This window comes from Nomascus leucogenys, chromosome 17, assembly GCF_006542625.1.
Source record: "Nomascus leucogenys isolate Asia chromosome 17, Asia_NLE_v1, whole genome shotgun sequence".
Classification (NCBI taxonomy): domain Eukaryota; kingdom Metazoa; phylum Chordata; class Mammalia; order Primates; family Hylobatidae; genus Nomascus; species Nomascus leucogenys.
Window position 1 is genome coordinate 82,534,353 of NC_044397.1, and position 23,413 is coordinate 82,557,765.

The 23,413-nt window shown below is 51.3% G+C and overlaps 2 protein-coding genes and 1 pseudogene across 2 annotated transcripts; all 3 read right to left on the reverse strand.

The window, feature by feature from the left end:
* Positions 1–8,013: 8,013 nt before the first annotated feature.
* Positions 8,014–9,569, reverse strand: LOC100596769 (interferon lambda-2). Its single transcript, XM_030796492.1, has 6 exons — positions 9,505–9,569; positions 9,225–9,406; positions 8,878–8,955; positions 8,469–8,618; positions 8,285–8,368; positions 8,014–8,191 (listed from the first exon to the last, which is right to left on the reverse strand). The coding sequence occupies exons 1-6, from the start codon at positions 9,512–9,514 to the stop codon at positions 8,093–8,095; spliced, it is 603 nt and encodes a 200-aa protein (XP_030652352.1). The 5' UTR covers positions 9,515–9,569; the 3' UTR covers positions 8,014–8,092.
* Positions 9,570–10,730: 1,161 nt separating this feature from the next.
* Positions 10,731–13,276, reverse strand: LOC115830920 (interferon lambda-4). Its single transcript, XM_030796714.1, has 5 exons — positions 12,850–13,276; positions 12,344–12,415; positions 12,128–12,271; positions 11,810–11,884; positions 10,731–11,652 (listed from the first exon to the last, which is right to left on the reverse strand). The coding sequence occupies exons 1-5, from the start codon at positions 12,997–12,999 to the stop codon at positions 11,554–11,556; spliced, it is 540 nt and encodes a 179-aa protein (XP_030652574.1). The 5' UTR covers positions 13,000–13,276; the 3' UTR covers positions 10,731–11,553.
* A 5,838-nt stretch (positions 13,277–19,114) lies between these two features.
* On the reverse strand, positions 19,115–19,577 carry LOC100591217 (annotated as a pseudogene).
* Positions 19,578–23,413: the final 3,836 nt, after the last annotated feature.

The following is a 23,413-nucleotide window of genomic DNA, read 5'->3' on the forward strand; positions in this document are numbered from 1 at the left end:
GTGCATAAATACCTAAGATAATGGATGGTGCTGTGGTTTGAATATTTATCTTTTCCAAAGCTCATGTGAAAACCAAATTCCCAGTGTGGCAGAATTAAGAGGTGGGGCCTCTAAGAGGTGATTGGATTATGGATTAGTGGACTAATGGATTAATGGGTTGATGTGTTACCATGAGGGTGGGACTGGTGGCTCTATTTATTTATTTATTTATTTATTTATTTATTTAGACAGAGTCTCGCTATGTCACCCAGGCTGGAGCGCAGTGGCATGATCTTGGCTTGCTGCAACCTCCACCTCCGGGGTTCAGGTGATTCTCCTGCCTCAGCCTCCTGAGTAGCTGGGATTACAGGCTTGAGCCACCACACTCAGCTAATTTGTTTGTATTTTCAGTAGAGACGGGGTTTCACTATGTTGGCCAGGCTGGTCTCAAACTCCTGACCTGCAGTGATCCACCCACCTCAGCCTCCCAAAATGCTGGGATTACAGGTGTGAGCCAACAGGTGGCTTTATAAGAAGAGGAAGACAGACCTGAGTCGGCATGCTCGGTGCCCTCGCCCTGTGATGCTTTGCACCACCTTAGGACCCTGCAGAGTCCCCACCAGCAAGAAGGCCCTCAGCAGATGAGGCCCCTCGACCTTGGACTTCTCAGCCTCCAGAACTGTAAGGAATAAATTCCTTTTCTTTATAAATTATCCAGTTTCAGGTATTCTGTTGTAAGCAACAGAAAACAGACTAAAACAGAAAGGTGGCAGTTGAGTCTCAGGGGCAGACACACGGGTCTCCACTGACCACACATTTCAAGTCCCAAATAGAGAGGCAGAAAAGGCCAGGTGTGGTGGCTCATGCCTATATTGTGGGAGGGCAAGGAGGGAAGATTGTTTGAGCCCAGGAGTTCCAGGCTGCAGTGAGCTGGGACCACACCACAGCACTCCAGCCTGGGCGACAGTGTGAGATCCAGTCTCTTTCTACAAAAAAAAAAAAAAAAAAAAAAGAGAAGGGAAGGGGAAGGGGAAGGTTCAAAATGGTAGAGGCACAAGCAGCCCCAGAACTCCTGTTGGGGAGACACCAATTCGTGCACCTGCCATCCTGCCCCAGGACCCAAATGACCCAGTCAGTCCCCCTCCCGGGTCTCTCATCTTCCTCGGGGCCTCCTGGAGCCGGTGCAGCCAGTGGTGGAGGCGGCTCCAGGGCCTGGGCCCTGCTGAGGCTGGACCTGTGGGCAGAGGAGGGCGGTGTGTGAGGCGGGGCCTGGGCCACCACAGGGGAAGGATGCTGTTCAGAGTCCACAGACCTGGGTGCCCGGGCCCCAGGGACTCACACAGGCCCGGAGCTGGGAGAGGATGTGGTGCAGGGTGTGAAGGGGCTGGTCTACGACGTCCCCCAGGGCTGGGTCAGCATCAGTGGCAGCCTCCAGAACCTTCAGCGTCAGGGCCAGCTCAGCCTCCAAAGCCATGGGGCGCTCCCTCACCTGAGGAGAGGTGAGAAAGAGCAGGTGAGGGGGCAGGTGAGGGGAACAGGTTGGGGGAGGAGGATAAAGAGGAAGAAGTGAAGGTGACAGGCACAGGGGAGAGGGCACAGCCAGTGTGGTCAGGTGGGAGCAGAGGGAAGGGGGAGCAGGTGTGAGGAGAAGAGAGAGAGACAAGGGAGAAGGAGACGGTGAAGGGGCCACTACAGAGCTGGTGAGCGGGGCCGGGAGGGCCTGACTCCCCCTCTCACCTGGAGCTACCTCAGGTCTCAGGTCCTGGAGAAGAGGTGGGAGTGGCACCCACAGTCCTTCAGCAGAAGTGACTCTTCCTAGGCAGGAAGGGCACAGGTTAACCCCAGCAAGAGGGGTGGAGGTTAGACCACTCTGATGGGATTGGAGGATGGCTGACAACGGGATAGGGGAGGTTAACTGCTGGGAGGATGGTAGAGGACCCTCTTCTACAGGAAAACATGAGTCAGTCCCTGCAGTAGGAGCACTGCAGGGAGGGTGGAGGCTAGCCCAGTGCAGGAAGCTGGAGGTCTTCGTTCAACAAAGTCAGCATGGTGACCCATAGACGGTGAGGGAGGCTAGCCCATGGCAGGCGGGGCAGGGAGAGACTCACATAGGCCTCGTTCTGTCTATTAAAGCCTGAGCTGCATGAACTCCGTGTCTGGTTCCCATGCCTTTTTCACCAGGGGGATGCAGTGTCCTGGGCTCCACGGCTTTGGGTCTCTCATTCGGTCTTATTCAAAGTCCCTGGCTTCTGTCTCTTCCTCTGAATCTCCACCTGCTACTCTGGGTTCGGGCGTTTCTGATTTCCAGCTCCATCTGGGATATCATTCCTGCCTAAGCTCCAGGGCGCACTGTTTAGCTGGGACGGAGGCCAGTTCCACAGGTGCAGAGTGGCCTGAGGCACCGGAGGGGGCGGAGTGGGGGAGGCCCAGGCTGGAGAAGTCCAGAGCAGGGCGGGGCCAGGTGATGCAGCTGCCCCTGGGGAAAGAGAAAGTGACACGTGCCCGTGCCAGGCTCTGTGTTTGCCTACAGGGAGGTGACTTCCTGAACCGCACGTGCCTGGGGCTGTAGCAGCTTCAGCTCAGGAGGAGGAGCCACAGGTGCCCCCAGGGCAGGACTAGGGTTGGGGGGGCGGGTGGGGAGCTTGTGTGTCTGCAGACTGCTCAGATGTGGAGGGGGGTGGCTGAGGGGAACCCAGGAAGTATTTCCATGAGGGGTGGAAGGGGGGACTCTAGAAGGAGGCTGCTTAGGGGAGGGGAGACCACCCAGGGAAAGGGACACTGTGGGGATGGGAGGACGGAGTCAGTGAGGCCAAGACCATAGAGTATAAAGAAAAGGACAGGCCACTTTGGTATGCCAAGGCGGGAGGATCACTTGAAGTCAGGAGTTTGAGACCAGCCTGGGCAACATAGCGAGACCCCTGTCACGACAAAAAAAAATTTTTTTCAACTAGCCAGGCATGGTGGTGCACCCCTGTAGTCCCAGATACTCAGGAGGCTGAGGCAGGAGGATCACTTGAGCCCTGGAGCTCAAGGTTGCAGTGAGCCATGATTGCACCACTGCACTGCAGTCTGGGTGACAGAGCAAGACCTCATCTCAAGGAAAAAAAGGAGAGCCCTCCCTGCACTCCCAACTCTCCCCAACCTGCCATCAGTTGGGGGGTGGGGGAGGCAGAAACAGGGGAGTGACAGTGTCTACTCAGGAATTCAGGTACAGCTGAGGGCTTCAAAGGAAGCAGGTTGATTGTAACAGACCAATTCCTTTATTCATTCATTGAATCTGTCATTGATTCATAAAGTATTTATTGAGCATGAACTATGGGCCAACACTGTCCTGTGCACTGAGGGCCCAGCAGAGAACAAAATACACAAAATTCCCTGTCCCTCGAGGAGCTGACATACCAGTGGGACAGACAGTAACAAATAAGTTAAATACGTACAATGTCACTGCAAGAAGCGCCTTTGAGAAAAATTATGCCGCAGATGGAGTTGGCTGAACACAGAAGAAGTTGCCTGCTCTAAGGCAGCCAGAGAAGGGGACATCTAGTTGAAAACCTAAAGGAGGAGGGAAGGAATAGCATTCTAGGCAATGGGAACAGCCAGTGCAAAGTGAGGACAATGACAAGTTTCCCTCACGGATGCCACCCTGTCCCGGAGGCTTTACACATGCAAGAGCAGTGCATTCTCCCAACATCTCTGAGGAAGGTACCATGCTTTCTTCTACCTTGAAAATGAAGAAGCTGGTGCTCAGAGAGGTTAAGAGACTTGGCCAAGTTTACACAGCAAGTACGTGCTAAGAGTAGTCTGAGTTTTCCCTGATACCCAGGCCTTAACCCCTGCACCTCCTGCCCTCAGAGGTTTTGAGTTTCTTTCTTTTTTTTTTTTCTTTTGAGATGGAGTCTCCCTCTGTTGCCTGTCGCCCAGGCTGGAGTGCAGTGGCGTGATCTCAGCTCACTGCAACCTCCACCTCCCGGGTTCAAGTTATTCTCCTGCCTCAGCCTCCCGAGTAGCTGAAAACCATGTGTATTCCTGGGCCTGTGGATTTGGAAGGGCAGGGAAAACCATGTGTATTTGCATACAGGCATCTGCCACCACACCTGGCTAATTTTTGCGTTTTTAGTAGAGATGGGGTCTTACCATGTTGGCCACGCTGGTCTCGAACTCCTGACCTCAGGTGACCCTCCCACCTTGGCCTCTCAAAGTGCTGGGATTACAGGCCTGAGCTACCATGCTGACCAGAGGTATTGAGTTTCTTAAAGATACTTTTCTGAGTCCTTGGTCACCTGACTTCTGCCCATCCAGGGAGTCCCTGGAGGAAACCTGGGGGCTGACCTTGCCATGTGCATGTGTGCTCTGAAATCCTCTTGCCCCTCCATCCTCAGCGTTATTAGACATGTAGACTAGTATTGGCCACCAAACCCAAGACTACATTCTCTAGCATCCTGCGTGCCAGGGGTGACCATGTGACTAACCCCTCACCAGGATCTAGGCCTGAAAACACAGGGTGGGTGGTCCCTGCTCTGTTTCCTATTGTCACCACTGAAAAACTGGACATGTCTGAGAGCCGAATCCTGCTGTGCAGGTGAGAACAATCTCCAGGGCAGGGCTTCTAACCTGGCAGAAGAATTCCTGGGCCTGTAGATTTGGAAGGGCGGAAAAACCATGTGTATTCTCACTAACCTCTGTCTGAAATTTGATATTTCCTGAATGTATTAGTTTCTTACACGTGCTGTAACAAATGAGCCCAAACTTAGTGGGGTAAAACAACTCAAACTTTCCAGGGATGGATAGATGGATGGACAAAATATAGTCTACACATATGATGGAATATGATTCAGCCTTCAAAAGGAAGAAAATTCTGGCCGGGTGCAGTGGCTCCCACCTGTAATCCCAGCACTTTGGGAAGCCAGAGCAGGAGGATTGCTTGAATCCAGGAGCTCCAGATAAGCCTGGGCAACATACTGAGGCCTCGTCTCTACAAAAAATTTAAAAATTAGCCAGACCTGGTAGCGCACAATTGTAGTGCTGGCCACTCAGGAGGCTGAGGCAGGAGGATCACTTGAGCTGAGGAATTTGAGGCTGCAGTGAGCTGATTGCACGACAGTACTCTAGCCTGGGTGACCGAGCAAGACCCTGTCTCTAAACTTAAAGACAGAGAGAGAGAGTCTGGGCACAGTGGCTCACGCCTGTAATCCCAGCACTTTGGGAGGCCAAGGCCGTTGGATCACCTGAGGTCAGGAGATCAAGACCAGCCTGGCTAACACGGTGAAACCCCGTTTCTACTAAAAATATAAAAAATTAGCTGGGCGTGGTGGTGGGCGCCTATAATCCCAGCTACTCGGGAGGCTGAGGCAGGAGAATCACTTGAACCCAGGAGGTGGAGGTTGTGGTGAGCCGAGACTGCGCCGCTACACTCCAGCTTGGGCAACAAGAGCGAAACTCTGTCTCAAAAAGAAAGAAAAAAATAAAAAAAGAGAGTGAGAGGAAGGAAGAAACTTCTGACACATGCTACAATAAAAATGAACTTTGAAGACATTATGTCAGAGAAATAAGCCAGTCTCAAAAGAACAAATGCTATATGATTCCCCCTACATGAGGTGCCGAGAGGAGTCAAATTCCTAGAAACAGACGTCTCTAAATATTTGCCAGGGTAGCGGGAGGGGTTAATAGGAAGTTGTTTAATGGGTACAGAAATTCAATTTTGTAAGATGAAGACAGTTCTGGAGATTGCTTACAGAACAATATAGCAAACACCACTAGGGCCAGGTGCAGTGGCTGACACCTGTAATCCTAGCACTTTGGGAGGCCAAGAGGGGGGCAGATCACTTGAGGTCAGGAGTTCGAGACCAACCTGGCCAACATGGCAAAACCCCATCCCTACTAAAAATACAATAATTAGCCAGGCGTCTGGCTGGCTAATGGCACGCACCTATAGTCTCAGCCACTCAGGAGGCTGAAGTGGGAGGATCACTTGAGCCTAGGAGGTCGAGGCTGCAATGAGCTATGATCACGCCAGTGCCCTCCAGCCTGGGTGACAGAGCAAGACCCTGTCTCAAAAAAAAAAAAATAGAATAAATAAATAATAAAGTTACACTACTGAACAATGTGCTTTAAAAAGGATAAGATGGTATATTTTGTGGGTTTCCCACAATTAAAAAAAAATTTAAGTTACCTGAACAAAAAGAACAAAACAAAATGCATGCACATTTCTATTCCTACAGTTCTGACAGTCAAGGTGTCAGCAGCGCTGGTTCCTTCTGGAAGCTGCAGGGGAGATCTCTTTCCTTTCTCAGCTTCTGGGGTTGTCCAGCATCCCTTGATGCCGGTTCCCTTCCTGACATCACTCCGAAGTCCTGCTTCTGTGGTCACATCTCCTGCTAATGATGCTGACCCCGGCCTCCTTCTTAGAAGGACTTTTGTGACGATATTGGGTCCAGGTGGACAACCCAGGATAACACCCCCATCCAAAACTCTTAACTTACATCTGCAGAGTCCCTCGTGCCATGGAACATAACATATTCCCAGGTCCAGGGATCAGGAACATCTCTGGGGACCAGTCTTCCATCTAGCATGAATCCATTACAAATGCAGGCAACGCACCACAACAGTGTTAGCAGAACTTGTGACTTTGTCACCAAAAGAAATCACAGACATTTCCTATCACGTTATCTTCCAGCAGGTGCCTTGAAATATCATTTATGCTCATCTCTGCTTCTAAGTCACAGTAGTTATTAAAGCTGCCACAGGTGATTTTTTACTTAATGCATTAATGAAGAAGCACATGAATTGCTATGTCACAGTGTGAAAAAATATTTTGATCACTGTATTACAATCAGAGTTGGATTCCTTTGTCCTGCACGTGTTCTTTCATTCTGAGAAGGGTCTGTAGGCTTTTCAAGGCTGTCGTGAGGTCCGGTGGGTGAAGACGGTGAGGGAGCCCTGTCCTGGGGACTGTGGAGCACAGAACTGCCAGGAACCAGGGCCCCTGGATGACTGGGTGGGGCCATCCTGCCAGGGGGAGCGCTCACCTTGGGAGGAGGAGCTGGTGGAGAATGACACTCTGTGGTTTGTAATCCACGATCACTGTATTTGGGGGAGTCTGTTCAGCAGCTCAGCCAGCTCTACTCAGCAGGAGTCCCTGATCCAAGTTGTCCTCCTCATTTCTGGGGGCCAATCCAGGGTTAGTGAGACCTCCTGTTTGCTTATACAATTCAGGGGCTTCTTGGAAAGAGAATGGGCTGGACCCAGTGGCTCAAGCCTGTAATCCCAGTTCCGGGAGGGGCTGCAGTGGGTGGAGGATGGTGCCGAGGAGAATCGCTTGGGCCCGGGAGTTTGAGGCTGCAGTGAGATGTGATCACGCAAGAAACAGGGTCTTGCTGTTGCTCAGGCTGGTCACGAACTCCTGACCTCAAGCAATCCTCCCATCTCAGCTTCCGCCAGTAGCTGGGATTATGGGCTTGTGCCACCACGCCCAGCCAATTCTTTAACTTTTTATAGAGGCAGGATCTTGCTATGTTGCCCAGGTTAGTCTGGGCTCAAGTGATCCTTCTACCTCAGCCACCCAAAGTGCTGTGATTACAGGCTTGAGCAACCGCATCCAGCCTCTAAATTAATTTTAAAAATGCTTCATTTCACCCAATACATCCAAAGTGCTATCATTTCAACATCTAATGAATATATAAATTATAATTAAGCTGTTTTACTTTTTTTTCCCCCACAGTAAATCTTCAAATTCTGGGGTATATTTTACACTTACTGAAAAAATGAGGTTGCACCACCTGCATTCCAGCTGCTCGATAGTGACATGTGGCCCGGGGACCCCAGTGGACAGCACAGCCTCAACGAATCTGCTGTTCTAGATGCTACTTTTAGGGTAATTTGTTATGGCAGCAACGCAAAGGAAATACACACGAACACACACACAGTCCCACGTCATGGGTGTCTTTTCCTCATTGTTTATTTCAACAAGGGTTATAAAAAGTAGAAAAATAAACATTTTCCTGGAGGTGAGTTGGATTTACACACACAAATACATAAATAGCGACTGGGTGGCAATAAATTAAGACAAGTGGCTAATTTATGAATAAAATCTCAGGTTGCATGACTCGTGGGAGGGTCAGACACACAGGTCCCCGCTGGCGACACAATTCAGGTCTCGCGTGAGGAGGCGGAAGAGGTTGAAGGTGACAGAGGCCTCGAGGCAGCCAGGGGACTCCTGTAGGGAGGAGGGGATGGGTCAGGGGCTGTCCAGGGTCTGGGCTCCCAGTGGCTCCGCAGACCCCAGTCCCTCTCTTCCCGGGTCACTCACCTTTTTTGGGGCCTCCTGAAGCCGGTGCAGCCAGTGGTGGAGGCGGCCCCGGGTCCTGGGCCCTGCCGTGGGCTGAGGCTGGATCTGTGGGCAGAGGAGGGCGGTGTGTGAGCCGGGGCCTTGGCCAGGGGAAGGACGCTGCTCAGAGCCCACAGACCTGGGTGCCCGGGCCCCGATGACTCACACAGGCCCGGAGCTGGGAGAGGATGTGGTGCAGGGTGTGAAGGGGCTGGTCCAAGACGTCCACCAGGGCTGGGTCAGTGTCAGCGGCGGCCTCCAGAACCTTCAGCGTCAGGGCCAGCTCAGCCTCCAAAGCCATGGGGCGCTCCCTCACCTGAGGAGAGGTGAGAAACAGCAGGTGAGGGGGCAGGTGAGGGGAACAGGTTGGGGGAGGAGGATAGAGAGGAACAAGTGAAGGCGACAGGTACAGGGGAGAGGGCACAGCCAGTGTGGTCAGGTGGGGGCAGAGGGAAGGGGGAGCAGGTGTGAGGAGAAGACAGAGAGACAAGGGAGAAGGAGAAGGTGAAGGGGCCACTACAGAGCCAGGTGAGTGGCGCTGGGAGGGCAGGGGTGGGCCTGACTCCCCCTCTCACCTGCAGCTGCCTCAGGTCCCAGGTCCTGGGGAAGAGGCGGGAGCGGCACCTGCAGTCCTTCAGCAGAAGTGACTCTTCCTAGACAGCAAAGGCACAGGTTAGCCCCAGCAGGAGGGGTGGAGGTTAGACCACTCTGATGGGATTGGAGGATGGCTGACAACAGGATAGGGGAGGTTAACTGCTGGGAGGATGGTAGAGGACCCTCTTCTACAGGAAAACATGAGTCAGTCCCTGCAGTAGGAGGGTGGAGGCTAGCCCAGTGAAGGAAGCTGGGAGTGGGAAAGCATGGTGACCCTTGGAGTGGGGGTGGAGGCTAGTCCATGGCAGGAGGGCAGGGGGAGACTCACTAAGGCATCTTTGGCTCTCTTAAAAGCCTGCAGCTCCTGTGGAGACAGGGACTTGAACTGGGCTATGTGGCAGCCCCTTGCATCCGGGAGAGCCCCGTGGAGACTGGCGACAGGAACTGCTCCAGTCACGGTCAGCACTGCGGCCATCAGCACCAGCAATGGCATGTGGCCCCCGGTCATGTCTGTGTCACGGAGAGAAAGGGAGCTGAGGGGATGGGGAGGCTGCCCCCTGAGGGCAGGGGCTGCAGGAGCTGAGCACGGACAGAGATGTGGGACTCACCTAGTTTCATTCCTGATCTCTGGTCTTTGTCAGCAGAAGAAACACTCTGAGGCTGTCACCCAGGGTCTGTTTGGGTCTTGTTTGGAGTCTCTGTTCTTTTCAGTCCCCTCTTCCAGATCTCAGACTGTGTCCCGGCTTTGACTCTTTCTGTCAGTTTTGAGCTCTGTCTGGGATGTAATTCCTGCCTGAGCTCCATGGGGCAGCTTTTATCCCTGACAGAAGGACAGTCCCAGCTGATGTAGGAAAAGTGAAAACACAGCCTCAGGTAAGACACCGGCCACCAGGGGAGCCCCAGGCTGGGAAAGCCCAGAGCAGGGCAGGGCCAGTGAGCCAGGTGAGCAGCTGGAGGGAAAGAGAAACTGATGGAGACTCAGGGGTAACCTACAGGAAGGTGTGTTCCCAAGAGGATTCCACCTGCTCTGGTTTTGTTGTTGTTGTTGAAGACAGGGTCTCATTCTGTCACTGGAGTGCAATGGCATGATCACAGCTCACTGCAGCCTCAAACTCCTGGGCTCAAGCCATCCTCCTCACCCAGCCTATTAAAGTGCTGAGATTACAGGGCTGAGCTACCACTCCTGGCATATATATACATATTTTGAGATAGGGTCTTGTTCGGTCACCCAGGCTGGAGTGCAGTGCAAAATCTTGACTAACTGCAACCTCCACCTCCTGGGTTCAAACGATTCTCTTGCCTTAGCCTCCCAAGTAGCTGAGATTACAGATTCGTGCCACCATTCTCAGCTAATTTTTATATTTTTAGTAGAGACGGCGTTTCACCATGTTGGCAAGGCTGGTCTCAAATTCCTGATGTCAAGTGATCTCTCTGTCGAGGCCTTCCAAATTGCTGGGATTTCAGGCGTGAGCCACCATGCCCAGAGGCCAATATTTCTTAATTGCCCAGGCAAGGAAGGACTCAGGAATATAAGGTGCTACTCAAGAGTTGAGGTGTGACGAAGGACTTGAAGGACACCACATGGGTGCTGTCTTTCTTAGGGAAGTTCAGGCAGTGGTGAAGAGCATGGGTCTTGGAGCTGAAGGGTCTGGGGTTCAAACCTGACCCTCACTAGCCGTGTGACCTTGGCAAGGAGGGGTGCATTCAGCAACACAGATTGCTAATGCACAGATTTGGAGAAAAAATTAATAACACAATTGTTTATTTATGTGAGTGATTACTTAATAGAATCCACTCACTAAGACCATACCAGGACCTCAGCTGGAGAGTTTAAAACATGATTTCAACGTACACTACTCCTCCACAAGGCAAGTATGCTCACCCATCCTATAGGTGAGGAAACACAGGCTCAGAAAAGTAATTTGCCCTGAATTCCACTGTAATTAACTGGCAGGGTCAGAACTGAAACTCAGGCCACCTGAGTCCCTGGCTCGGCCTCTTTTTTTGCTGTAAGGCGGACTTCACAATCATCATACGGAAAACAACCAATTCAATCAAAACACTGTTTAATAACTGGCAATAAATTTAAACCAGGAGACAGAACAGCAAATGCACAGGAACTTCACAAATATAAACAACACATGTAAGGGAATCCAAAGAACCACAGTCAGTTAAGGACTCTTGGGCTTTTCACTACCAAATCCCTCATGGATTGGTGTCCCTTAGATGCCGGTTCCAAGAGTCACGGATTCACAGAATCTCACAGCTGGCTGTGGGGCCACAAATCCGGGGTCAGGACCTGGTGTTGGGGGTGTCCTGGTAACCACACAAGGAGGAACTGGTCCCTGTTGCCTGGGGGGTCAGCCACGGTTTTCAGAGCTCAAGTCTCTTCCTGCCATAGCAACCCTTGGAGGGTCGTACAATGCACCCGAGGAAATATCGTGGCTTCCTGGAGAACTGTGCTCTCTTCTCTGTAGAAGGACCCGCTCCTCTTAGATCTGAGAGAGTGCATCCAAGTCAGGCCCAAGGCTGCGAAGAAGTTCTCGTGCCTCAGCACCCATTGGCTGAGAGCCTTGCCTGGCCAGCCCAATGGACGACAGGAGCTGCTTTCGGCAGCCAATGGCGTGGAGGTTTCGGTGGTGCCAGAGGGGGCGGGGTCAGAGGCAAGGCCCTGAGTGTGCAGCCAGCCGGAGCTCCCACATGAGCAGGCGCAGGAGGTTGAAGACCACGCTGGCTTCGCGGCACCGAGGCGAGTCCTGGAGCCCGGGAGGGAGGGCAGTGGGGCTAAGCCAGGCTCTTCCCCCCGTCCCCGGAAGCCCCCTCCAGTCCCGCTGCTCCCATCCTAAGTCCCATCCTTGTCAGCCTCGCCTGGTCCTCCCTGCGGGCTAACCCCGTATTGCCTGTTGCACTCACTGCTCTCCGCGGTTTGTGACGCCTCCTCTGGGCCCCGGGGACCTTCCTGGAGGAGCCTGGCCGTGCCAGCTCAAGCTGGAGGTGGGACATGAGGCAAATGGAAAAGGCGAAGGACAAAGTCCCCTCTGCATCTGCCCGTGGCCCTCCCAGCCGCAGACCCGAGCCCGGATTTCAGGACACCCAGAGGACCGGACTCGGGTCTGGATCGGTTTTTCCGCTGAGCGGGATAGATTTGCAAAGCGCTGGGGCTCGCCGTGGGCCTGAGGATGCAGAGAAGCTGGCGGGGGCGAGGGGCGGCGGGGCGCGGCCGTCACTCACGCAGGCTGCCACATCCCTCCCCGCGGCCGCCAGCAGCTCCAGGATCGGGCCGGCGCCGGGGAGCAGCTCTGGGCGGTGCAGGCGGCTGAGCACGGCCTGGGCGTCCGCGATGCCCCGGGCCACGTGGCGGAGCCGAGCGCAGGACTGCGGGGACGAGAGGGCGTTAGAGGGGGCCGCGCCCGGGCTATGCCTCTCCCGCCCGCTCCCAGGCCTCACCGACGGCCGCGGAGGATCCCTCCTGGGGCGGAAGGAGCAGTTGCGCGGACCCCAGCTCAGCGCCTCTTCCTCCTGCTGGACAAGCGCCGCTTATCGCACACTGCTAGGCCCCCTCTCCGGGGCCCCTAACCTCTGCACAGTCTGGGATTCCTGGACGTGGATGGGTACTGGCAGCGTACGGTCGTGCCTGTCGGATACTGAACCAGGGAGCTCCCCGAAGGCGTGAACCGGGGTCGAATTGCACCCCGCGCTCCCCCAGCAAAGCCCCGCGCCCCGACCTAGAGCCGAGTCCGCCCGGCATGGCTCCCATATGTGATTGACCCTGAGCCTGCGTTCGCGCTGACGACGGGGACTGCGAGGGTCTCGTGGTGGGAATTGTGGGCGCTGACACAGGAGAGGCGCCTTGCTGGGCGCCAGGACGCAGAACCCATTGGGACAGGGACGGGTGTGTGGGAACCCGGTGGGGCCAGGGTCCCAGGGGGCGCAGGGGCTGGGCGGTGACTTACGTAGCGGTCCCTCAGCGCCTTGGCAGCCGCCAGCGTCCGGGGTTCCAGCGAGCGGTAGTGCGAGAGCAGGCAGCGCCGGGGGGCCGCTGCGACCACCGTGCACAGGACCCACAGCCCCGCGGACACCGCGGCCCAGACACTCGGCCGCATCTCTGCTTCTGCAGCAGGCGAGAGACGTCAGGGAAGCCAAAGAGAGGGTCCAGCGCGTCCAGCCCACCGCCTTGGGTTAGGCTCGCAGGGAAGACAATGCTCGGAGCGTGAAGGCGCAGCACACACAGTGGGAGAGAGAGCGGGAGCCGGCCCCCTCCTCGCCTTGGCCTCTGCCCTCACTCCTCTCTGCAGTGCACCCTCTGTGCCTCGTGCTGCAGCAGGTGCTGCCGTCCGCTGTCCCCTGGGAGGAGTCCAGAGCAGTCTCCACCTGGGCAACAGTGCCTCGACGGTCCATGCTGGCTTTTATATGCAGGGCCGAGAATGGGGTTTGCAGCCGGGCTTTCCTGTCCAGGGCAAGCTTTCCCAACATCAGAGCTGGCCCCAGGCCTCTGGGATCCCAGTCGGGTGTGAGGACTTCAACCCGAGGTTGGCCTGTGCCCGGGATGGCTGCCCTCCAACACTCGGTTTCCAAATTGTCTCTGTCTCTGTTTCTACTGTCTGTTTCCTCTTTCTTTGCTTCACCCTGGTTGTCTTTATCTTCGTTCTGCAATCACAGCCAGCTCTTGTGTAGTGTTGACTGTGCATCAGGCCCTCTTCTATGTAATTGACACAGATATATAGTCTCATTTTTGTACCAGGGCAGCCCTGGAGGTGTAGCTGAGAAAGAGAACGCTTATTTTATTTTATTTTATTTTATTTTATTTTAGAGACAGAGTCTTGCTTTGTTGCCCAGGCTGTAGTAGTGGTGCAGTCACAGCTCACTTCAGTCTCAACCTCCCAGGCTCAAGCAATCCTCCCACGTCATTCTCCAAAGTAGCTGGGACTACCGGTGGGTGCCACCACCATTTTTTGTAGAAACCTGGTTTCGCCATGTTGCCCAGGTTGGTCTCTAACTCCTGAGCTCAAGCCGTCTGCCTGCCTCGGCCTCCCCAGATCCTTGGATTACAGGCAGGATCCATTGCACCCGGCCTCGTTATTTTCTTAAACCGTTTTTTTCTAGTCTCTTTATCTATAGATGCATTGCTTAAAAGAACTGCAGATGCCGGAAAGGCCACAGGAGCTTCAGGACGCTTCCTTTGCCTATTACTGGAGGAAGATAAGGCTGGGGCAAAACAAGTGCAAACCAGACACAGTGACCCACGGTTACCTTTAGATTATTAATATATAATTATCATGGTAGACTCCCTACCCATGGAGGAAAATACGCTCACCATTTGCTGAACATACATCATATGAAGAGGCATGCTTATGATCTGCACCTGCATCTGGAGTTGCTCCCTGCGCATGCTTACATACCTCCCCACCCCACAGCTAACTCCTTAAAATTTCCCGGCTCCCCACAGCTGGGCGATAAGGTGTTTTTTGTTTTTGTTTTTGTTTTTGTTTTTGAGATGGAGTTTCACTCTTGTTGCCCAAGCTGGAGTGCAGTGGCGTGATCTCGGCTCACTGCAACCTCCACCTCCCGGGTTCAAGCAATTCTCCTGTCTCAGCCTCTTGAGTAGCTGGGATTACAGGCGCATGCCACCATGCCTGGCTAGTTTTTTGTAGTTTTAGTAGAGACGGGGTTTCACCATGTTGGCCAGGCTGGCCTCAAACTCCTGACTTCAGGTGATCCACCCGCCTTGGCCTCCCAAAGTGCTGGGATTACAGGCATGAGCGCACCCAGCGATAAGGTGTCTTTAGAGCAAGAGTTCTCTCCTTCCTCATCCTGGCTGGGAATAAAACCTGCTTGCCTTTTTGTTTCCAGTTGGGTGTTCTTTCTTTGCAACCAGTGCAGAGTAGGGAAAGAACTCCATTTACAGGTGACAATTTCATTGTCAAAAATGACACAAGCCCGGGTACAGTGGCTCAGGCCTGTAATCCCAGCATGTTGGGAGGCTGAGGAGGGAGAATTGTTTGAGCCCAGGAGTTTGAGACCAGCCTGGGCAATTTAGTGAGACCCTGTCTCTACAAAAAGTAAGGGATTTAAAAATTAGCTGGGCATGGTGGTGTTACTGGAAAAGCATCCTGATCCAGACCCCAAGAGAGGGTTCTTAGATCTTGTGCAAGAAAGAATTTGGGGCAAGTCCACAGTGCAAAGCAAAAGCAAGTTTATTTTAAAAAGTGGTGGCTGGGCGCAGTGGCTCACACCTGTAATCCCAGCACTTTGGGAGGCTGAGGCAGGTGGATCACTTGAGGTCAGTTCAATACCAGCCTCACCAACATGGCAAAACCCTGTCTCTACTAGAAACACAAAAAAATTAGCTGAGTGTAGTGGTGCACACCTGTAGTTCCAGCTACTCAGAAGGCTGAGGCAGGAGAATTGCAGTGAGCCAAGGCTGCGCCACTGCACTCCAGCCCGGGTGACACAGTGAGAAAAAAAAAAAGCAAAGTGGTGAAGGAATAGCTACTCCATAGACAGAGTAGGGTGTTCCTGAAAGTAAGAGGAGGAATGGGCCCACCCTAGGTACAACGCTTGTTTATATAGAGAATAACAAAAAAAAATCATGGGGAGATGTGCTCTGCTACAAGGGTTTGTGACAAAGGATTAAATTTCTTAATTACCATATTTTGCAAGAACCGATATTACTATCTTTAAAGCAAAGTGAGGAATGCGTCTGTTCTCAAGATACCGAGATTTCAGGACATTCCTGAGCCTGTGTCTGTTTAGTAAATGTTATCAATCTGTTCCATTAACAGTAAACATCTAGAGGCTAGGAATGCCTAACTTCCTGGAAATGCAGCTCAGCACGTCCCAGCCTCCTTTTTGCTAGCCCTCATTCAAGATGGAGTCACTCTGGTTCAAATGCCTCTGACAGTGGCACGCACCTGTAGTCCCAGCTACTCATGGGGCTGAGATGAAAGGATCCCTTGAGTCCGGGAGGTTGAGGCTGCAGTGAGCTGTGATTGTGCCACTGCGCTCCAGCCTGGGCGACAGAGTGAGAGACTGTCTCAAAAAAAAAAAAAAGACACAAACCAGGCACGGTCGCTCATGCCTGTAATCCCAGCACTTTGGGAGGCCGAGGCGGGCAGATCACCTGAGGTCAGGAGTTCAAGAGCAGCCTGACCAACATGGAGAAACCCCATCTCTACTAAAAACACAAAATTAGCCAGGCGTGGTGGTGCATGCCTTTAATCCCAGCTATTCAGGAGGCTGAGGCAGGAGAATCACTTGAACCCGGGAGGCGGAGGTTGCAATGAGCCGAGATCATGCCATTGCACTCCAGCCTGGGCAACAAAAGTGAAACTCCATCTCAAAAAAAAAAAAAAAAAAAAAAGACACAAAAGGGAATTTCTATTACCTTATTTTACAGATGGAAAACCGAGGCCCAGGAAAGTAAAGGAACTGTTCCAAGATACACAGCTAATAAGTGGCAGAGGTGGGGTTTGAACCCACACACTCCCCAGTTTCAAAGCTTGTTCTCTATGCCATAACTGCCCTTATCTTTTTCAGCGTCTCCTCCTATGTCTTGCTTTCTCTTTCTCTCTCTCTCTGTTCCTGTCTCTGTCTCTGGCTTTGTGTGACTCCATCTTTCTTAACTCATTTTTCCAACAAGCATCCTGACCCAGGTCGCTCTGTCTGTCTCAATCAATCTCTTTTTGTTAGTTTAAACATAAAATCTACTTCTTTTTCTGATAAAATTAGCCATGCATGTTCAGTGGATAAAGCTTGAAAAATACACAAAAGCATAAAAGAGAAAAAGCATGACCTATAACTTCACCATCCTCCTCTCATCCCTCATCCCACTTCTGGAACAATTCGTCCCGATACATAGGAATTTTCCATGTGTTTATTTGTGCATATGTTTTCTGACTACCAAAGTAACGCTTGTTCCTTGTAAAAGATTCCATCAATACAAAAACATACAACGTGGAGAGTTAAAGTAAGTCTTGTATTTCACCTCCTGGAGGTAAATATTTTTTAACAATTTGTCACTGTTCCTCCTTTTGTTTTCCTTTCTGTGAGCAATTTCACCCAAATTGGAACCATGCTGTATACAGTTTGGTAGCTGGCTTTTTATGTCTTACCATTATCTCTCATTTGCATTCTCCCACATCTTTAATTATAGTGTATCAGTTAGGGCCCAGCAGGAAACAGATGGCCCCGTCAATTTAGGATAATTTGAGGTGGGGTTGATACCAGAAGCCTTTATAAAGTGATTGGATAGTAATGGCAAATGACAAGAGCTAGTGCAAGCTCCTGGGGCCAGCACTGGTGAGGAGCCTCATCCACAGGCCTGAAGGAAGGGGAGAGGGTTGAGGATGTGTATGTGGTTGCCTGACTTGGGGAGGAGAGAGTCACTTAGATTCGTGGAGGAAACAGACGAATTGTGGTGGCCCAGCACAGGGAGGAGCCCTGGGGAACAAACACCTGACCTCCTCTCCCCTCTACCTGGGGCCCAGAGTACAGTGGAGAAGCAGGGACAGTAGATAAGGAGGGGCAAGCGGAAGACATCCCCCACCCCCACACCACTATTAGAGCTTCCATTCCAGCAGGATCATTTAATAACCAACCCCTGATTGGTAAGGTGGCAGGTTTTTCATTCCCTCAACAGTATCTTTTGCAGAGCAGAGGTTGCTTTTTGTTTTTGTTTTTTTGGATATGGTCTCAGTCTGTAGCCCAAGCTGGAGCATAGTAGTGGCACAATTGCTGCTCACTGCAGCCTCCATCTCCCAGGCTCAAGCCATCCTCCCACCCCAGCCTCCCAAGTAGCTGGGATGCCAGCTACCTGTAGTAGGCGCGTGCCACCAGGCCCAGCTAACTTTTCTTTTTTTCCCCAGAGTTGCAGTCTCACTTTGTTAGCCAGGCTGGTATGTTTCCATTCCAACATTCTTGAGATGACAAAATTATAGAAATGGAGAGCAGATTAGTGGTTGCCAGAGGTTAAGGAAGGGGTCGGATGGGAGAGGAGTGGATGTGGTTATTGAAAGGGCAACACAAGGGATCTTGTGGTATGTTTTGTATCTTGTCTGTATCAATGTAATATGGTTAGGCTTTGGGTGCCCACCTAAATCTCATCTTGAATTGTAATCCCCAGGTGTTGAGGGACAGACCTGGTGGGAAGTGATTGGATCTGATCATGGGGGTGGTTCCCCCATGCTGTTCTTGTGATAGTGAGTTCTCACAAGATCTGATGGTGTTTTAAGTATCTGTAAGTTCCTCCTTCTTTCACTGTCTCTCTCTCCCGCCACCATGTAAGAGGTGCCTGCTTTCCCTTCCGTCATAATTGTAAATTTCCTGAGGCCTCCCCAACCATGCAGAACTGCGAGTCAATTAAACCTCTTTCCTTTGTAAATTACCCAGTCTCAGGTAGCATCTTCACAGCAGTATGAGAATGGACTAATACACAATGTCAATATTCTGTTTGTGATATAGTGCCATGGTTTTTGCAAGATGTTACCATTAGGGGAAACTGGGTAAAGGATACACAGTAACTCTTTGCATTCTTTTTTTTTTTTTGCACGTTTCATTTGTTTATTGATTTCCACCTGATTACTCCAGAAAGTAATTAAGATGCTTAAGATGGGCAGGGGGGTGATTTCAGCATCGCCCACCTTCACCTATGGGAAGACCTCTGAGCAGGTACAGTAAGACACAGTAACATCTTGGGGACCTCTCTGCAGGTGAACTGCAGGCCCCCAGCCCCGTGCTGGGTAAAGCAATGAAGCGACAGCCGCTTTCCTAAGCCCAAGTGAGCCAAGCTACTTCTACGCAGGTTTTTGTTTTTTTGGACATGGTTTTTTGGACATGGTGCAGGTTGTGAAACAGGGTTTAGGTTTCTCCCCTCTTGGACAAGAGGCCAAGGGTCTGCCCCATCAGCCTGCTTTCCTGGTGGGTCACGGACCATCATCACCTGGCTGGTCTGGAAGGGTTTAACCACAGCGGATCATGTGGCGACCAGAGCCGGGGCAGCTGTCAGGCGCAGCCTCCATTTCCATTCTGTCTCGTAAGCAGCCTGGGAGATGTGGGCCTAAGCTTTGGTGAGGACAACAGTCTGTGTTGGAATTGGGCCCCACAGGGGTGAGTCCAGAGGCAGGACCGGGAAGAAAAGGTCAAAGGTCGGGGCATAACATCATTCAAAGACCAGCTGCGCCCAGACCACACCCCTGAGATGCCTTATCGGGTGAGCAGGAGGCTAAGTCAGCCGACAGTGTGGCCACACAGCCCAAGCCTGTCCATGGTAGAATGGCCAGTGTGTGGCCTTAGTGACGTGGCCATCTGGGGTCGGTGTGGGCTGCCTGCCTAGTGCGCCTGGGAGGCAGAAGTTTCTTTGCCTTTAGGGACAAACTTCAGCGAGCTGCTGAATATTCATGCAGAATCAGGACTGCCGCAGCTTGGGGCCATCGTTCAGGAACTGGTGGCTCAACGTGTTGCCACACTTGCCACAGGACACCTTCAAGACTTCAGGATGATTGTGCTCTGGGCACTTGGCCACGCTGTCAGAGCGGATGGTCTTGGTGAACGCCAGCCAGGGGAATGAGTATGTGTACTTTGAGCGACGGGGGAACAGCTCATAGCCACACTTGGCACACATATAGACACCTGGCTCAAAGTGATTGTGGAAAACCTCGCCCCCGAAGAAGCTGCAGAACGACATGGTGCCGCCAGGACCACTGTGCATTTTCCCCCTCCAACAGACCCAAGGCCACCGACCCCATGACCGCCGGGACCCGCGCCCACCTCCCAAGAACCAATCTCTTTGCGTTATTTCTTAGAATTGCATGCGAATCCACAATTATGTCAAAGTAAAAGCTCTAATTAAAACAATCACACAGACATATTTCCTTGGGAGCTATACATGCATTATGCAAATATATAAAATATGGATAATATATAAAATGTTTAAAAATGTAGAAAAAAGTGTGCAAGGATATGTCCCCACCTGATTAATGGTGAGTTATTCATCACTGGAGACAGCATGGGAACTGAGGAGATGATCATGGGAATATTTAAATGTATTAATAACATTTTAATTTCTTTTTTGTTTCTTTTGAGACAGAGTCTCGCTCTGTCACTCAGGCTGAAGTGCAGTGGCGTGATCTTCACTCACTGCAACCTCCGCCTCCCAGGTTCAAGTGATTATCCTGCCTCAGCCTCCCAAGTAGCTGGGATTACAGGTGTCTGTAAAAATTAGCTACCACGCCTGGCTAATTTTTGTATTTTTAGTACAGATGGGGTTTCACCATGTTGGTCAGGCTGGTCTTGAACTCCTGACCTCAGGCAATCTGCCCGCCTCGGCCTCCCAAAGCGCTGGGATTACAGGCATGTGCCACTGAGCCTGGCCATATTTTAATTTCTTACAAGGAGAATGAATTCTACCTAAGCAGTAAAACAAACTCACTGGATATGAGGGAAATGGTAGCTCACTGCTTCTTCAGTTGCTGGTCGGGTAGATCATTTGTGAGACTTTCTTAAAAAGTACATTAATCCAACTTCTAGAGCTTCTCTTTTTGTTTTTTTGAGACAGAGTCTTGCTGTGTCACCCAGGATGGAACTCAGTGGCGAAATCTCAGCTTACGGCATCCCAGTGTTGTACCCAGGCGAGTTAAGAAAACGCCACACTTTGAGACGAATTAAGAGTCCTTTATTAAGCCGGCAGCCAAAGAGACAGCTAATGCTCAAAATTCTCTCGGCCACGAGGAAGGGGCTCGATTAACTTTTATACCTAGGTTTAGAAAGGGGAGGGGGACTCAAAGGTAATAATTCTACAGAAGTAAAAACATGCAAGCATCAAAAGAATCAAAATGGTTACAGAGTGATAAACAACTTAAAAGACAAATGGTTACAAGAAGAGCAACGGTACCAGGTGCAAGGTTTTAAATCTTTCATTATCATTAGATACAGGGTTTATGCTGGACAGGAACTCAAGCTTTTATGTTGTTATCTCTTGGAGAGAATTTCTGGGAACTTCATACATTGTTGGTGTTGGTACCTTATCAGTTAATTGGGCTCCTTTGAAATGCTGAGGATCTGTTTACCCAGGCCAACTCCTCACGAAAGGGGGTGGGGTGAGGAGCCCTAATGTCTTGTAAATTAAGGGGTCAATTGGAGCTTGTTCGGCTTTCCCAGCTAGAGAGAGTCTTATTTACATGAGAAGCAAGGCTAGGTGATTTAAAGAGACAAGCAGGACAAAATTCAAAGTAACAAGTTGAAGTAAAAACAAGGTTAGGCATTTCACCAGGTACAAGCAATCCTGCTACCTCAGCCTCCCAAGTAGCTAGGATTACAGGCACCCACCATCACACCTAGCTAATTTTTGTGTTTTTAGCAGAGACGGGGTTTCACCATGTTGGCCAAGCTGGCCTGGCACTCCTGACCTCAAGTGATCCAACCGCCTTGGCCTCCCAAAGTGTTGGGATTACAGGTGTGACAGTCCCTGCACCAGGAGAGACTGGCCTCTAGAGCTTCTGATAATGGCTTTGTGAAATGTTGTCCTTATCCTCTGCCACTTTGCTGCTGTGCAGGTGTTCACTGACCGCTCCTGATCTGCACCTCTGAGGCTTGCCTGCCCTCTGGCTTATGGTTGGTGTTTAGCCAGTGGAGGTGCTGGCAGGAGATTGAGGGAGGGCAGAGAGCAAGATGGGGGTATTTATTCTCCTATTTGCTGGCTGCCCCCTGCAAGTGTGGAGTTTGACAGTGGCCGTGATCCTCTATCTACAGCCACAGTCTTTGTCCTGTCATGCCTAGGAGTGCTAACAGCTCCCCCTGTTACTGGCCTCTGGGTGCACCACCACCTCTTGTGTCTTCCTTAACCTTTCTGCCCACTTTTCCTGTGCTTAAATGTTCAAGCAGGTCATCTACTTCCTGAAGATTTCTATTTTTTTCCCCCTGAGTTTTCTTAATAGAAATGTTTGAGACTGAGGTCATTAAAGACTCACATGCTGTTATAAGCAAAAATTCAGGCTAGGCTTGGTGGCTCATGCCTATGATCCCAACACTTTGGGAGGCCAAGGCAGGAGGATTGTTTGAGTCCAGGAGTTCAAGACCAGCCTGGGCAACATAGCAAGAGCCCATCTCCACACACAAGATATAAAAATTAGCTGGGTGTGGTGGCACCCACCTGTAGTTCCAACTACTCAGGGGGCTGAGGTGACAGGATCACTTGAGACTGGGAGGTGGGGCCTGCAGTGAGCCGTGATGGTGCCACTGCACTCCAGCATGGTGACAGAGCAAGACTCTGTCTCAAGAAGAAAAAGAAAGAAAGAAATAAGAGAGATTCTGTGCACCCTTTATCCAGCTTCCCCCAATGGTAATATCTTACAAAATGCTAGTCCAATACCACAGCTGGATATTGACATTAATACAGTCCACCCATCTTATTCAAATATCCCCAGTTTTACTTGCATTGAGTGTGTTTGTGTATTCTTGCGTGTGTGTTTAGTCATACAGTTTACTGTATACAATTTAGTTATATAATTTCATCACATGCATAGGTTCATGTATGCATCACCACAGTAAGGACAGAAGAGTTCCATCACCATGAACATCCTTGGGGCCATGCCATCTTTTTCTTTTTTTCTTTTTTCTTTTTTTTTTTGAGACAGAGTCTTGCTCTGTCGCCAGACTAGAGTGCAGTGGCATGATCGTGATCTCAGCTCACTGCAACCTCCGCCTCTCAGGTTCACACCATTCTCCTGCCTCAGCCTCCCAAGTAGCTGGGACTACAGATGCCTGCCACCACGCCTGGCTAATTTTTTGTATTTTTTTTTTTTAGTAGAGATGGGGTTTCACCGTGTTAGCTAGGATGGTCTTGATCTCCTGACCTCGTGATCTGCCCGCCTCGGCCTTCCAAAGTGCTGGGATTACAGGCGTGAGCCACCACACCTGGCCCTTTTTTATAACCACACCCACCTTCCTCCCTCCACCATCTTTCCCTAACTCCTTGCAACAATTAATTTATTCTCCACTTTCAAATTTTTCTCATTTGAAAAATGTTATATAGCCCAGGTGCAGTGGCTCATGCCTGTAGTCCCAGCACTTTGGAAGGCTGAGGTGGGAGGATCACTTAGAGCCCAGGAATTCGAGACCAGCCCGGACAATATAGGGCGACCCTGTCTCTACAAAAAAAATATAAAAATTAGCCAGGCACGCTGGCATGTTGTAGAGTCCAGCCCTACTGGGCCTGTGGGTTTTTTCTTTGTGTGCAGAGACGAGAGATTGCAGGAAAATGAAGACACGAGACAAAGAGATAGAAGGAAAGACAACTGGGCCCAGGGGACCACTGCCACCAATGTGCAGAGTCTGGTAGTGGCCTCAAATGCCTGGACGCACTGCTATTTATTTTATTTTATTTTGTTTATTTTTTTTTTTTTTTTGAGACGGAGTCTCGCTCTGTCGCCCAGGCTGCAGTGCAGTGGCGCAATCTCGGCTCACTGCAAGCTCCGCCTCCCGGGTTCACGCCATTCTCCTGCCTCAGCCTCTCCGAGTAGCTGA

What these genes read in the sequence shown, in the direction of transcription:
- LOC100596769 (XM_030796492.1), bottom strand. An exon ending in AGAGAGCCAAAGATGCCTTA is followed by an intron (nt 8,956 to 9,224) that starts GTGAGTCTCCCC and finishes TTTGCTGTCTAG; the next exon opens with GAAGAGTCACTTCTGCTGAA. An exon ending in GGGACCTGAGGCAGCTGCAG is followed by an intron (nt 8,619 to 8,877) that starts GTGAGAGGGGGA and finishes ACCTCTCCTCAG; the next exon opens with GTGAGGGAGCGCCCCATGGC.
- LOC115830920 (XM_030796714.1), bottom strand. Translation starts at nt 12,999, where the DNA reads ATGCGGCCGAGTGTCTGGGCCGCGGTGTCCGCGGGGCTGTGGGTCCTG. An exon ending in AGGCGCTGAGGGACCGCTAC is followed by an intron (nt 12,416 to 12,849) that starts GTAAGTCACCGC and finishes CTTGTCCAGCAG; the next exon opens with GAGGAAGAGGCGCTGAGCTG. An exon ending in GTCACAAACCGCGGAGAGCA is followed by an intron (nt 11,653 to 11,809) that starts GTGAGTGCAACA and finishes CCCGGGCTCCAG; the next exon opens with GACTCGCCTCGGTGCCGCGA.